This window comes from Lynx rufus, unplaced genomic scaffold (genome assembly GCF_022079265.1).
Source record: "Lynx rufus isolate CCGP_SWC_20201006 ecotype Redwood Valley unplaced genomic scaffold, mLynRuf1.p SCAF_16, whole genome shotgun sequence".
Classification (NCBI taxonomy): Eukaryota; Metazoa; Chordata; class Mammalia; order Carnivora; family Felidae; genus Lynx; species Lynx rufus.
Genome location: NW_025814830.1, coordinates 43,603,707 through 43,619,488, shown reverse-complemented (window position 1 = coordinate 43,619,488; position 15,782 = coordinate 43,603,707). Strand labels below are relative to the sequence as shown.

Sequence of the window (15,782 nt, the reverse complement as noted above, 5' to 3'; positions counted from 1 at the left end):
TTAGTTATGATTTGTCCTCTTTCATTCTTGATTTTATTTATTTGGGTCCTTTCCTTTTTCCTTTTTGTTCATTCTGGCTAGGAGTTTATCAATTTTGTTAATTCTTTCCTGATTTCATTGATCTGTTCTACTGTTTGTTTTTTAATTTTGGTATCATTGATTTCTTCTCTAATCTTTATTATTTCCTATCTTCTGCTATTTTGGGGCTTCAATTGCTGTTCTTTTTCAACTCTTTAAGGTGTAACGTTAGGTTGTGTATCTGAGACCTTTTTCCTTCTTTAGGAAGGCCTGGATTGCTATATACTTTGCTCTTATGACCTCCTTTGCTGTATCCCAGAGGTTTGGGGATGTCATGTTATTATTTTCATTGGCTTTCTTGTACTTTTTAATTTCCTCTTTAATTTCTTGGCTAACCTATTCATTCTGAGGAGGGTGTTCTTTAATCTTCAAGTATCTCTGGTCTTTCCAAATCTTTTCTTGTGGTTTATTTCGAGTTTTATAGCGTTGTGATCTGAAAACAGGCACGGTATGATCTCGATCTTTTTCTACTTGCTAAGAGCAAGTATCCCAGTATGTGATCTATTCTGGAGAATGTTCCATGTGCACTCAAGAAGAATGTGTATTCCACTGCCTTAGGATGAAATGTTCCGAATATATATGTTAAATCCATCCAGTCCAGGTGCCATTCAAAGCCACTGTTTACTTGTTCATTTTCTGCTTAGATGATCTGCCCATTGCTATAAGTGGGGTGTTGAAGTCCCCTACTATTAGTAATATTATCAATTAGTTTCTTTATGTTTGTGATTAACTGATTTAAGTATCTGGCTGCTCCCATGCTGGGGTCATAAATATTTACAATTGTTAGACCTTGGTGGATAGTCCCCTTAATTATGATATAATGCCCTTCTTCATCTTGTTACAGTCTTTATTTTAAAATCTTGTTTGTCTCATGTAAGTATGGCTACTCCAGCTTTCTTTTGGCAACCACTAGCATGATAGATGGTTCTCCATCCCCCTACTTTCAATCTGAAAGTGTCTTCAGGTCTAAAATGGGTCTCTGTAAACAACACCATTACTAGTAATTTTAAATGAACTAACAAATGGTTTTAATCTTCCCTGAACAAAGAAAGGAAAAGAAAGTAAAGTATAAATTAGCCAGGTTTGCTACTCTTTAACAATTTGAGTATTTAAGATAAAAATTACTGGTAAAATAATGTTTAAGGATTAACTATGACTTTACCATTTAGTTTCCCAGTTCCCAAAAACATTTAGGCAACTTTTCATTTTTCAATGGTTAAGAATCTTTGCATACTGCAGGGGCGCCTGGGTGGCGCAGTCGGTTAAGCTTCCGACTTCAGCCAGGTCACGATCTCGTGGTCCAGGAGTTCGAGCCCCGCATCAGGCTCTGGGCTGATGGCCCAGAGCCTGGAGCCTGTTTCCGATTCTGTGTCTCCCTCTCTCTCTGCCCCTGCCCCGTTCATGCTTTGTCTCTCTCTGTCCCAAAAATAAATAAACGTTGAAAAAAAAATCTTTTTTAAAGAATCTTTGCGTACTGCAAACTTTTAAAATACCATATACAATTTTTTAAATGTTTATTTATTTTTAGAGAGACAGAGAGCATGAGTTGGGAAGGAGCAGGGAGAGAGGGAGAGAGAGAATCCCAAGCAGGCTCTGCTCTAACAGTGCAGAGCATGATGCGGGCTCAATCTCATGAACCATGAAATCATGACCTGAACCAAAATCATGAGTCGGATGATGTTTAACCAACTGACCCACCCAGGTGCCCCTATCATACCCATTTTTTAAAGATTCCAAGATCTTTAATGTCTTAGAGCTTTTCTATGCCAATGAACAATGAAGGAAACATTCATTATTAAACATAAAAACTGCTGGTACATTATGATACCCTATAATACAAACAAAAAACAAAATTTTTAAAAACCCAACATAAAACAAAAAAAACCCATTAACGAATGTTTTAAAAAAACAAAAATAAATGATCCAAAGTCCTTTAACTTGAGCTTAGACTGAGTGCCAGCCAGATCAATTCCCAACAATTAATTCTCTCTCACATTCACTTGGAGCTTGTCTAGGTTTCATTAAAAGAAGGTTTCCTCTTTACCTATGTGCCTCAATCTTCAACTTTTATCAAGCTATAAACCTATACTTGAGTTTGACATTAACTCTTTAATATGAACCTGCTGCTAAATAGAACTGCCAAATCATCAGCATGTGATTGAAGGCTTAAGTAATAAGGACAACAGAGCATGCAAGAACAAAAATTAAAGAAACTCGGAGACCTCTCCAGAGAAAATGTATGCAAGATTCGTGTAGAATGTAACCTCTATGACACCAAGGATCTCGGTCCATTTTTTTTTCATTCTCCCTTCCCAGAGTTTATAGCAGCTCCTGGCATGCAAAAGGTATACAATACATATTTGTTGAATAAATGAATCAACTTGGTATTTTCATCAGCAATGTTTATTTCAAGGCCAAAAAACAAGATTCTCCCAAAATTAAGTTTACAGACTCAATGTATTTACATTATACACACTGTATTTACAACCAAATCATAATTCTCATTTTGGAATTTTCCATTATTCACTGAGAAATTTTAAAGCAGGACATTACTAACCACAGAAAAGTGTAAGAGTTCAGTATCTATAAATTTGATCGCCGATACCCCCCTGCTTCTACTTTCTATCAAATAAAGAAATACTGCAAATGAAAAAGCAATCTACAAAAGGAGAATAACTATGAATTGACACACCAAAATCAAACTAAAACAAACCAAAAAGTACCGTTAGCCAGTAAGGCCCTCAGAACTTTTATAAGGTTCTAACAGATATTTGCTGTAAGAAGGATGCTGGGAAAAACTGCTAATTCCCTGCTTGGGTACTCTAATTCCTCCAAACAGTAAGCATTCTTCAATTTGTAAGTTGAACAAACATAATTGGACTAGCCAAGCATCCATTAGAGAAAAAAAGACATTTACAAAAATTCACAGGACTAAGTATAACCTCATGCAACTGAAATCTTGGATTAGACCACTGACATGCAAGACCTCTATTTTTACCTTTAAATAGTATTTACTCAGAACATACACTGGTAATTCTTTAATAAATGTAACATTTCATTACTCATGGTATTCAAGGTCCTGGAAATATAAGAAAGCTGTGATTTACCAATGCTTTTTCTATTCTATGAAGGCCTAAATTCTTGTCTCATTGCTAAACTGTGTTCCTATGCCTAAAGATGTACAGCAACACCTTCATTTAATTGTCCCCTATGGAAGGTTTAAAACTTTGCTTAGCCTCTTTACATATAAACTACAAGAGCAATTCAAACATACTTTTTTCTTTTTAAAGTAGGCTGCATGCCCAGCATGGAGCCTAACGCAGAGCTTGAACTCATGACCCTGACATCAAGACCTAAGCTGAGATCAAGAGACAGATGCTTAACTCACTGAGCCACCCAGGTGCCCCAAACATATTCTAGATGATAAATAAAATCAATAAACAGAAGCTCTTGGTATTATAAGAAAAACCTAAAAGCACAAAGAGGTCCTTAAAAGAAGGAAAGGTAAGACTTACTTCTTGATACAGTTGGTCATGAGAAGATGGACATCTTGTCTTTCATCTAACAGCAGCATTGCCCCTAAATAGCCAATGCGTTTGTCTGTGAATTTTTGAGAGGCAATAAGCTTTAGGCACTCCAACTGCAAATTAAAAAAAAAAAAGAAAAGAAAAAGAAATTAAGAAATTGCTACCACAATCAGGAAAGCAATGTTTTTAACCCAGAGTCAGTGGATAGCTAAAACAAATAGATACCAAACTGCCTTAATAAAAGGGAAATACTAACATCTTTGGAAATCTTGATAATAGCTACCAAATTTTAGAATAGATCTCAGCAAGGTCCTATGATATTTGCTATCCAAATAATCTGTGAAATTTACCTTAGTTCCACTATTTAAATAAATACTAACTAGTAAAATATTACAATAAAATATTAATAAACCCAATTCCTAATTTAATCCCCAAGTTGTACTAAATGAGCACTCAACTTATGTGTATATTTAAGGTCTGTTTCACATTTTGAATATCAAAAAACGCAGTAAATGGAAATACATCAAATTGCCAAACACTACCTTAAATATCAGGAATAGGGGTGCCTGGGTGGCTCAGTGGGTTAAGCATCCGACTGTTGATCTTGGCTCAGGCCACTACCTCATGGTTCATGAAATGGAGCCCAGCATGGAGCTTTGCACTGACAGCATGGAGCCTGCTTGGGATTCTCCCTCTCTCCCTCCCTCCCTCTCTGCTGTCCCCAAGAAACGTACATGTGTGCACTCTCAAAATAAATAAACTTTAAAAAAAATCAGGAATATACAACAAGAAAGAACAACGAACTTTAATATAATGGGGAAAGTGCTACATTTAGGGCTTGAGCCATGTAGTACGGAGAAGTGAGAGTTTACTAGGATATGAGTAATAAAAATACAGAGGGGAAAAAAAACCCAGAGGAACTCTCTGGAGTGGAATTAACCTAATATGTCTTACGCGATTTCTTCTTTACATAACTATTAAAAATCCTCAGAGCTTAAGAGTCTTTGTAGTTAAACAGTTTGTCTCTCTACTTAGCTTTTCTTGAATGTCACAACTACTTCGATATACTTTATCAAACTATCAACTAACATGGAAAAGGCCAAACATTCCTTCTATAGCAATGGTTTCCAAAGGTGTACCTAAGTTAGGCTCTCCAAGAGGAGTTTTGTGAACTATGTTCCCATTTAGAATCATTTCATCCCAAGGAAAGGGGCCCAAATGCAGACCTGCGTACAACAGTCTAAAATCATGTGAGACTACTCCCCATCTGAATTTGCCTCTAAGTTCAAAAGCGAAATTGAGTAATGAAAAAAATTCACAGAACTGTTTCAAGCTATTTAAAAATTGCTCTCTCAGTGTATCTGCATTAGAAACACCTAAAGTTGAGGCACCTGGGTGGCTCAGTCGGTTAGGCATCCAACTCTTGATTTTGACTCAAGTTAGGATCTGACAACTCATGAGACTGAGTTCCACGTTAGGCTCTGCACTGACAGCATGGAGCCTGCTTGGGATTCTCCCTCTCGCTTGCTCTCTCTCTCTCTCTCTGCCCCTTCCGCTCTCTCTCAAAATAAACATTAAAAAAAAAAAAAAAAAGAATAAGCACCTAAAGTTAGCAGAATGGCTATACCACCATCAACAAATGAAAGAAGTCTCCAAGAAGAACCAGGATCCAAAAGGGGAACTGAAATGCCTTCTGAAACTGACAAAGATTATATAACAACCCTTCACTTCCTTCTATGCATTCAATTTAAATTTTATTTTTTTTTTTAATTTATTTGTTCAACGTTTATTTATTTTTGGGACAGAGAGAGACAGAGCATGAACGGGAGAGGGGCAGAGAGAGAGGGAGACACAGAATCGGAAACAGGCTCCAGGCTCTGAGCCATCAGCCCAGAGCCTGACGCGGGGCTCGAACTCACGGACTGCGAGATCGTGACCTGGCTGAAGTCGGAAGCTTAACCCACTGCGCCACCCAGGCGCCCCTCAATTTAAATTTAAAAAAACAATTTCTGAAATAGAAGACGAAAGTCATTTTCACAATGTCAGCAGAAAAGTTACTGCTGAGGTGAATGAGAAAATTAGAAGCTAAAGTATTATCAGAACACCTTACTTTTTCAAATAGAAGGCTTTTTTAACCTTCCTATTCAATAATCCTATAAATTAATATTTTAGCAGTGAAGAAAAGTTCTAATAATCAGGTATCACTAAAATTTTTATCATCCTTATTGAATCATGCTTCAAATAAATTATCTAAAAATTCTGTATTAAGATGAACTAATGAGGAAGACAGACTTTACTCTTATATATTAATACTACTTCGTATTTTTTTAGGGCCAAGTTTTAAAACAGTCACAGTAAAAGTCATCAGTGACTAGTGAGTACAGTTGTTGCTTTTTGTAACACTTGTTTATTTTTAAAAAATTTTTTTTAATGTTTATCTTACTTTTGAGAGAGAGAGACAGAGAGAGAGAGGGTAAGGGCCAGAGACAGAGGGAGACACAGAATCCGAAGAAGGCTCCAGGCTCCGAGCTGTCAGCACAGAACCCAATGCGGGGCTCGAACTCACAAACCTGATCATGACCTGAAAGTAGGACGCTTAATTGACTGAGCCACCCAGGCGCCCCAGCATTTGTTTAAAACTTATCTAAAAATTAAACAGTGAACACAAAAACTACAATTTAAAGGGACAAACACATAATTAATTCTTTTTAATATTCCCCATTGGTACAGTAACTTTGCACCAAGAATAAGCATTTACTTTATGAAGATGGCAAATTTGAGAGGAAATATAAGATTACAGACTGGAAATGGCATTTTAAAAACATGCTCCAGGGGCGCCTGGGTGGCGCAGTCGGTTAAGCGTCCGACTTCAGCCAGGTCACGATCTCGCAGTCCGTGAGTTCGAGCCCCGCGTCGGGCTCTGGGCTGATGGCTCAGAGCCTGGAGCCTGTTTCCGATTCTGTGTCCCCCTCTCTCTCTGCCCCTCCCCCATTCATGCTCTGTCTCTCTCTGTCCCAAAAATAAATAAACGTTGAAAAAAAAAAATTTTAAAAAAATAAAAACATGCTCCAATGAAGGATTAACTCTGATCATATCTACACTTAGGCATCAGCGGCCAGCAATAGTGCTGAGAAAGTACCATGTTTCATCTTTAAGAATAGTATCTAAGTTTTCAGATGTTGAAAAAGAAAAAGGACGGAGGAGTGTACAATGGGGTTTGGGGTAAATATGAGGGAAGGGCATCCATTTTTGAGCAGCAACCACTAAAACCACAATTCTCATGTGAGTTACAGAAGAAAAATAGTAAAATCAATTAAATGCTTCTGCCTCTTAGGTAACAACCTCAAATTCAGAACTACTGCTCACTGAAAGCTACCTGAAAAATCTCACCTAAACACTGCTAACTCACAAAACTAGCATATGCTTTAAGACCACAGTAAAGAGTTTAACTTTTATATTCACACAACCACAGAGATAAAAAATAACTTTTGCTTTTTTACACCAAACTCTGTAAGCAAAGTCAAAAGACAAAAGACAAAATTGGAAAAAATATTTGCAACCCATTTCACAGATATGAAATCCTGTATAACAGAATCCTAATTGATTTTTTAAAAGACAAATTGATTTTTAAAAAGACCAACAACTCAGTACAAAATGGACAAAAAATATGGACAGTTCAAAGAAAACAAAAATAATTCAAACATGAAATGGAGTTCAATCTCATAAAACAAATGCAAACCCAACTAGGTAAACTTACTTTTTAAAAAAATCACTGAACTGTACACTTGAAAAAGACGAATTATATGAGATACAAAATATGCCTCAGTGAAGTTATTAGAAAAGACATGCAGGGGCGCCTGGGTGGCGCAGTCGGTTAAGCGTCCGACTTCAGCCAGGTCACGATCTCACGGTCCGTGAGTTCGAGCCCCGCGTCGGGCTCTGGGCTGATGGCTCAGAGCCTGGAGCCTGTTTCCGATTCTGTGTCTCCCTCTCTCTCTGCCCCTCCCCCGTTCATGCTCTGTCTCTCTCTGTCCCAAAAATAAATAAACGTGGAAAAAAAAATTAAAAAAAAAAAAACAAAAAAAAGAAAAGACATGCAGACTGAAACCATAGTGAGATGCTACTTTTTAACCTATTTTATTAACAAAGCTTCACAGTTATAACAGTGTGAGGGTATTAGTGATTGGACATAAACTGGCACAAGCTATAGTGAGAAAGTTCTAGCCTATCTACATTACAAATACACATATCATTTGACTTGACCATTCCACATTTAGGAACTTACACACTTACATTCACACATGTGCAAAATAATGGGTATTATTCAATTGTAGTATTACTTTAAACAGTAAGACTGGAGGGGCACCTGGCTGGCTCAGTTGGTAGAGCATGAGACTCTTCATCTCAGGGTTGTGAGTTCAAGCCCCACAATGGGTGTGGAGTCAACCTAAAATAAAAAATTTAAGGGGTGCCTGGGTGGCTAAATCAGTTGAGCATCAGGCTCAGGTCATGATCTCAAAGTGTGGGTTTGAGACCCGCATCCGGATCTGTGCTGACAGCTCAGAGCCTGGAGCCTGCTTCTGATTCTGTGTCTCCTTCTCCCTCTCTCTCTTTTTGCCCTTCCCCCACTCGTGCTGTCTCTCCCAAAAATAAACATTAGAAAAAATTTTTTAACTTAAAAAATTAAAAAAACAGTAAGACTGGAAATAAAGGTCTATTAATAAGGCATCAGCTTAATAAATTATGATTCATAAACATCATGGACTACAATTCTGGATACACTACCATCAGTATGTCCAAAGAGCTGGAAAAATGGAGGAAGCTTTTTTATATTGATATGAGCTAATCTTCAAAACAGATTAATAAGCAGATAGTGCAAACAGTGTGCTGCAATATATATTTTACAGTGGAGGGAACATTTCCATTGCCTGGAGATGTATAAAATATCAGGGATAGACAAGAGATGGTTGCCTATAAAAAGGAAACTAAGTGACTGGAAGAGGACAGAAAGTGGAGTTTTCATCTTCTATTCTTTCTTTGTTTTTATTTTTTATTTATTTTTTTTTTTAGAGGCGGGGGGTGACAGAGAGAGAGAGAAAGAGAGACAGAATCTCAAGCAGGCTCCACACTCAGCACATAGCCCAACAAGGGGCTCGATCCCATGGCCCATGAGCTGAGCCGAAATCAAGAGTTGGACACTAAACTGACTGAGCCACCCAGGCGCCCCCATTACCTATTCTTTTGTATCTTTTAAATTTTGCATCAATGAACTACCATTATCTATTCACAATATAAGTAATATTGGACTAGAGGAAAAAGTTTAAAACTGCAGGATGAAGGGAACTTTCAACTACGGTTAGAAAAATTAATGCTATAATTAAAAAGAAAAAACAACCTAGGGAAATTATTCCCTCTCCAAAATTGAATAATATGTGATTTGAAAAACTAACAACAAAGCACTTGAGTCTTGGAATTGTTTTATGAAAACGACTTTGAAAATTTAAGACCAAAATCTTATGAAAATACAACTCAATAAATGGGAAGAATCAGTTTTAAATAACTTAAATTTATGATGAAGGATTACTGTGCTATTCTATTATTCCTGTAATGCTGCAGGAGCTTAAGAAGTATGTCCATTCCTTATCTCTAATCCCCATGATGGCTATGTTTTTTTCCGCTGGCAGTTATTTTGTATTTTTCACTAACTATCAGTGTCTTTCTTGTCAACAACACTCTTAACTACCACTGGCTTTTCAACAGCAACCTTCTCACTCTCCCCCCCACCTTCCATCCCAAAGGTCTCATTGTGGTAACTCTCAGCTATTCACTGATTTTCTTTTTTTTTTAATTTTTTTTTTTCAATGTTTATTTATTTTTGGGACAGAGAGAGACAGAGCATGAACGGGCGAGGGGCAGAGAGAGAGGGAGACACAGAATCGGAAACAGGCTCCAGGCTCTGAGCCATCAGCCCAGAGCCTGACGCGGGGCTCGAACTCACGGACCGCGAGATCGTGACCTGGCTGAAGTCGGACGCTTAACCGACTGCGCCACCCAGGCGCCCCTTCACTGATTTTCTTTATACAGGATTTACTTTCCAATTGTTTTTGAGATGCTATGGTTTTGCTTTAATTTCGTAAATTACTAGCTTACGAAACTAGTACCAATGTATCAGACATTCTCACAGATACCCAGTTAGAAAGGCACACAAAAGGAAACCAACATTTGGATATATATCATAAGTGTGATACATATATACTTATCCTATGAAACATATATATAAATATGAATATTTATGTACTTATATATTTTATTTACATAAATATTTGTGACAATTATGCACAAGCTACTATGAAAACAAATTAGGAAGGGCACTCATTCAGGTTAGAAACAGTAAAAAAAAAACATCAGAGAAAGATTCCACTCTCTTTATGTAACAGTGGAACAGAAAGAAGCAATTTGATTTAGAGTCATAATCCTGGGTTTAGTTTAAGAGACCTAAGCAAGTTATTTCAACAACCTGGGCCTCAGTTTCCTCATCACTAAGATAATCAGGCCATGTCATGAAAGACCACCCTAACACTGCCCTCCACGCCCTGCTTTCAAGGCAAATACAGTAGTCACTAATTCTCTACAGCTGATCCTTAAAGTGGCCTAAGAATTTTTCTCAGCAGAAACATTCCAGGCAGCGATTAGCAACAAGCCTAAAAAAGTGAAATTACCAGCTCCCTCTGGAATAAATACAATGCCTTAAGAAAGCGGTTTCCAAACATGACTGATCAAAAGCACCTGGGAAAGTTTTGAAATAGGTAGGTCACCCCCAAAAACATCCTGATGGAAAAGGTTTCAGGTAAAGCCTGACAATTTGATTTTTATAAACATTTTCCAGATAACTCAGTGTTTCAATTTTCTCCAAATTTCAAAGCACTTTCTTTAAAAAGGTTTCTGGCCTTGTTACATTTTTCTTTTTTTTTTTTTTTTTTTAACTTTTTATTTATTTTTGAGACAGTGAGAGACAGAGCATGAACGGGGGAGGGGCAGAGAGAGAGGGAGACACAGAATCGGAAGCAGGCTCCAGGCTCTGGGCCATCAGCCCAGAGCCCGACGCGGGGCTCGAACTCACGGACCGTGAGATTGTGACCTGAGCTGAAGTCGGACGCTTAACCGACTGAGCCACCCAGGCGCCCCTGGCCTTGTTACACTTTTCTACAAGTACAAATATTGCCCTTTATCAACATTTAATCTGGTTGCCCTTTAAGAAAAAAGCTGCACCTATTTTGTTAGCCTTCAGAACAATTTCCCACAAGGTCAAATGCACATGTACATTTGCTTTTAAATTTAACATTTGAGCTTTATGATGTAAACAATCACTTTGATAAAAAGATACACATAAACATTAATGGATCTGCAACTGATTGGTTAGGTATTTTAAAAAGCTACCTTTATTTCAATATTCAGAAAAAACTTTCTAGTTTATACACAAACACACACACATTTAAAAGTTGACCCTGTAACTGCTTTACCACTATGTAGTCTGGCAACATAAAAATCCGTATTTGAGACCAGTCTATTTCATTCTTCCGGCAGAGGGGGGAAAAATAAAACATTTAACACAGTGCTATTGCATTCCATTTCTCTTCAGAAAATTATGAAATATTTCACTCCAAAATACACAAAAATCATGTAACACTCCTAACCCACACCAACCAACTTTATCAACTCTTAACATTTTACCCTTACTTTTACATTTTTTCATATAACAAATTCAATGGAAGCCCTCTATACACTCTGCCTCAATTCCATTTCCTTCTCTCCATCCCACAAGTAACCAAAACTCAAAACTGCTGTTCATCATTGCATTGCCATGCCGTATGTCCTTACTACACATGTTGGTTGTTTTTCAATGTTTTACGGTTTATATTAAGTATCATACCATATTCCTCTTTTCACTCAAGATCTTTGAGTATTACTCACATCCAAACAAGAAATTCTAATTCAGTTATATTAATTGCTAATACAGTATCCCACATGTGAATATACCACAACTTACCTATTTTTTGTGGACACATAGATTGTTACCAATATTTTCATATTAGAAACAATGCTGCAATGAACACTCTTATAAATGTCCCTTGTTAAATAGACAAGGATTCTTGATCAGATTCAGGTTTTTCAGTTTTTATTTTGTTTCCATTTAGCAAATACACTTCATAGGTGGTGGTATAAACTTTCATCAGGAAATATATAATTATTCCTGGTGGTTGTCTCTCATTTGTGGTATTAGCATTGAAGATCATCAAGGATTGCAAAATGGTAATATTCTAATTATTTTATTCTTTATTTACTTATTAAACTTTTCCTCTAAGGAGCAACTTCTCTATATGTACCACTGGGTTAACAATAGTTCCTTCAGAAAGTTTAGCAAAGGCAGGATAAATGTCAGTTTTCAAAATGAGTACCTAGTATCCTCCAAAGATAACCAATGGAGTTTTTTTTATAATTTGTTTAATAATTATTAACTCACTGATATAAACTAACTGATATAAACTTACTTGGTATATTCCAACTACTATTATTATCCTTATTAATGCTCAAATTTTCTCATTTGGGGGCACAACAAAAAGCCACTTTTGGTGGCTACTAAATCCTTTTAACACGACCTCTGTAATTTTTCTTGTTCTCTGGCATAGTAAGACAGTTCAGGCTTAATTTGTGTATCTCCTGCTCCAGATTTCGGATCAGCCATCTTTCTAATGGGTCCTGGCCCTTTTAGAGTAAAATGGGTATTTGGAGACCACAATCTGGGCTTATGGGCGCTCAACACAAAGATGCCTACTATCACCATTATACTACAGGTACAGTGTGGTAAAGAAATTAAAAATGTGGATAAGGATGGAAACTTAGGGAACTGACATTATTTACAGACAACAGCACTGACTATATGGAAACAATGAAGTCCACGGGGACTCTTAGAAGTGCAATAATGTTGCTAGGGAGAGAAATACGCAAAAATCAATGATATATTTCTGTATAACTAAAACCTAATTATTCAACTTTTAAGACTGCTATTTGCAATAGGAAGAAGAGCTCCAAGGAACCTATAAATTTCACCAAAAGTGTGTAAGACCTTATGGAGAACACTTGTAAAACTTTAAAAAACATAAGGAAGTGGAGTGCTATAAATACTCTATTGATGGAAGGGAAGACTATTGTAGACAGATAATTGGGTATAGCAGGCCAGGCTGGAAATGGGAAGAAATAGAGAATTTAAGCCCCACCTAGAGAAGGTCACCAGCCTACTAGAGCTCTGGGAAAATGTTCATCCAGTGTTGTAAAATCCTCTAATTTCTAAGAGGAACCAGAAATCCAGATTTCTATGATAAGTTCCTTGATTTTTACATTGGCAGCAAATTCAAAACAATTTAATGTACTCTGCAATACAAAATACATCTGTGGAAGAATTTGGCCCCCAAGCCACCATTTTTTTACTCCCATACATTACTCCCACCTCTTAACTCAACTTTATTTCTAGGTTGTGTTTAAGCCAAACACATGAAAGGTTACAAACCATACGGGAAATCTATCATGGCTTTTGTTGTAAAAATGTTGAAGATACACTGTTTTACATTACCAAGAGGCTCCTAGATAAAAGACTCACATAAGAAATCTATTTTAGGGGCAATTAGCTGGCTCAGTTGGAAGAGCATGAAACTCTTAACCTTGGGGTCATGAGTTTGAGCCCCACATGGGTGCAGAGATTATATACAAACATATATACATAAATAAATAAAAATCTATTTTAGAATTCAGTGACTTTCTTTTAAAAATTTTTAATATTTATTTATTTTTGAGAGGGGGGGGGAGGGCAGAGAGAGAGGGAGACCCAGAATCCAAAGCAGGTTCCAGGCTCTGAGCTGTCGGCACAGAGCCCAAACAAGGGGCTCAAACCCACAAACTGTGAGATCATGACCTGGGCTGAAGTCAGACACTTGACTGAGCCACCCAGGTGCCCCAGAATCCAGTGACTTTTCAAAGAAATTTTTTTGCTGTCCTTGAGGGAATAGTAAAATCAGTAATACTTGAATTATTTATGTAGAAAACGTAAATGTTTAACATTTAGTAATTTATTAATCTTCATAATAATAATCCTATAAAAGAGTATGAAAATTGTCCCCATTTTACAGATGAGGAAACTGAGACAAGAAAGGTTAAAGATCTTGCTCAAAATCACCAACAGGAGGGGAGCCTGGATGGCTCAGTCAGTTAAGCATCCGACTCTTGATTTTGGCTCAGGTCATGGTTCGTGGGACTCTCTCGTACCCTCTCTCTGCCCTTCCCCCCCTCAAAATAAACATTAAAAAAAAATCAGAGATAGTAAAGTAACAAAGCCATAATTCACATCCAGGCAGTCTGGTTCCTGTAGCTGTGCTTTTAAATTCTGGTTATAACAACCATGTAACTGGATTTTTTTTCTTGCCTTAGCTGCCTCACCATCACCAAGTACAGTGGCTTTGGGTTCTGCATTCTTCCTTTTCCCAACTCTTATTTTCTACCATCCTTTTGTTTTGTTTTTTAAACAGACGCTGGTCATGTATGTTACCTCAAATCTTCTGTACAGCAAGTCAGGACTAAAGTAATTAAATAAATAGTTAAGAAACATATTTAAACTATATCCAAAGAATGAACAGGTTTTAGCGTTATACAAAGTTGAGTTCTAATCCTCCCCCTAATATTTACTAGCTGTGTGAATTTAAACAAGTCAATCTCTGAATTTCAGTTTTCTCATCTGCAATATGAGGATATTACCCACCTTGTGGGTTTTATTGTAAAGTTTAAAACACTTTTCAAATGTGGCTAGTAGGAAATTTTAAATTACATATCTGGCTCATATTTTTATTTCTATTGAACAGCATCATGCTAGATACTGCCGTAAAAAGTAAAAAGAAACAGGTGAAATTAGTTTTAACAATATATTTTATTTAACCCAATATATCTAAAATACCATTTCAACATATAATCCACATAAAAATTATTAGTTAGATATTTTACAGCTTTCTTTTGTACTAAGGCTTCTAAATACAGTATATATTTTACACTTACAGCACATCTCAATATGTACACTATATATCCATCAAAAATATTTTAACTGTATTTAGACTTCATTAAATGTACAATTGATAAAGTAGATTCACATACTCAAGTTGTCTAAAACATTTAAGTTTTCCAGTAACTGCATCAATATCCCCCCAAATTTATTTTCCTTTAATATTCGCCTCAGTTGAACGAGCCACATTTCAAAAGACCAGTGGCTATACAGCTACAAGCTATCATAATGAAAAGTACAAGTGCAAATAAAATAAACAAATAAAATGCAATAAATGGTAGCTGTTTTTACACATAGTTAAGTGAAAATAGTACTGTGATTCATACATGCAGGTGAGAGAACCGAGATATGAATCTTTTTATGGATATGTTATAAAAAAAATTCTGATGGGCAAGATTGGATAGGGCCAGGATTTACTCCAAGAGGAAACAGATTAAGGGACTTAAAAGTGGGATTCCTATTCTCACTCAGAAAAACCTTTTTTTTTGGGGGGGGTACAATTTTAGTACAGTTTCCTTGAGTATTAACACTTTCCACCTAAGAATTAAATGTCTTATCAAATAATTAAATTCCAGAATGCCCCCCAAAAAGCCATCTAGTAAAGCTGGAAAGCATATTTTATTTACATACAGTATAGAAATGACTCTTAGAAATATAGAGATTGCTCTTTCACAAATGAAATATCATCAGTCTTAAATCTATCCTATTATTTTAAATTCAACAACTGGTCTTAAAAGAACTCCTTTAACTCCATGATGTTAACAGCGGTTATCTCGAGTGGAGGGCTTAAGAGATTCCCCACGCCTTGCCATCCTTGACTATCTTTTACAGCTCAACATGCCAGATTTCTATAAATATAACCAAATGGGTCTACTTAAAATCAACCAACAAAAACGTATGAGTATCTATTTGCTTTATACTATGACATGCGTTAAATGTATAACCACCTGGATCACTTTTTGATGTGGTAAAAACATATAACATGTTTATTCAGAGGAGATAGCTGTTGTTTTTGTCTACCTAGTACCTGGTCCATTCCTCTAATACTAACACCTGAATCTTCCTTTGGGAAATTA

The 15,782-nt window shown here is 36.6% G+C and overlaps 1 protein-coding gene across 3 annotated transcripts in view; it reads right to left on the bottom strand.

Annotated features, from left to right (window-relative positions):
- AP1G1 (adaptor related protein complex 1 subunit gamma 1) overlaps positions 1-15,782 on the bottom strand; it is an 81,210-nt gene that overhangs the window by 42,310 nt on the left and 23,118 nt on the right. For all 3 annotated transcript variants that reach the window (XM_047078717.1, XM_047078719.1, XM_047078718.1), the window contains exon 3: positions 3,594-3,718. In XM_047078717.1, coding sequence (XP_046934673.1) covers positions 3,594-3,718 — 125 coding nt within the window. The remainder of the gene's footprint in view (positions 1-3,593; positions 3,719-15,782) is intronic.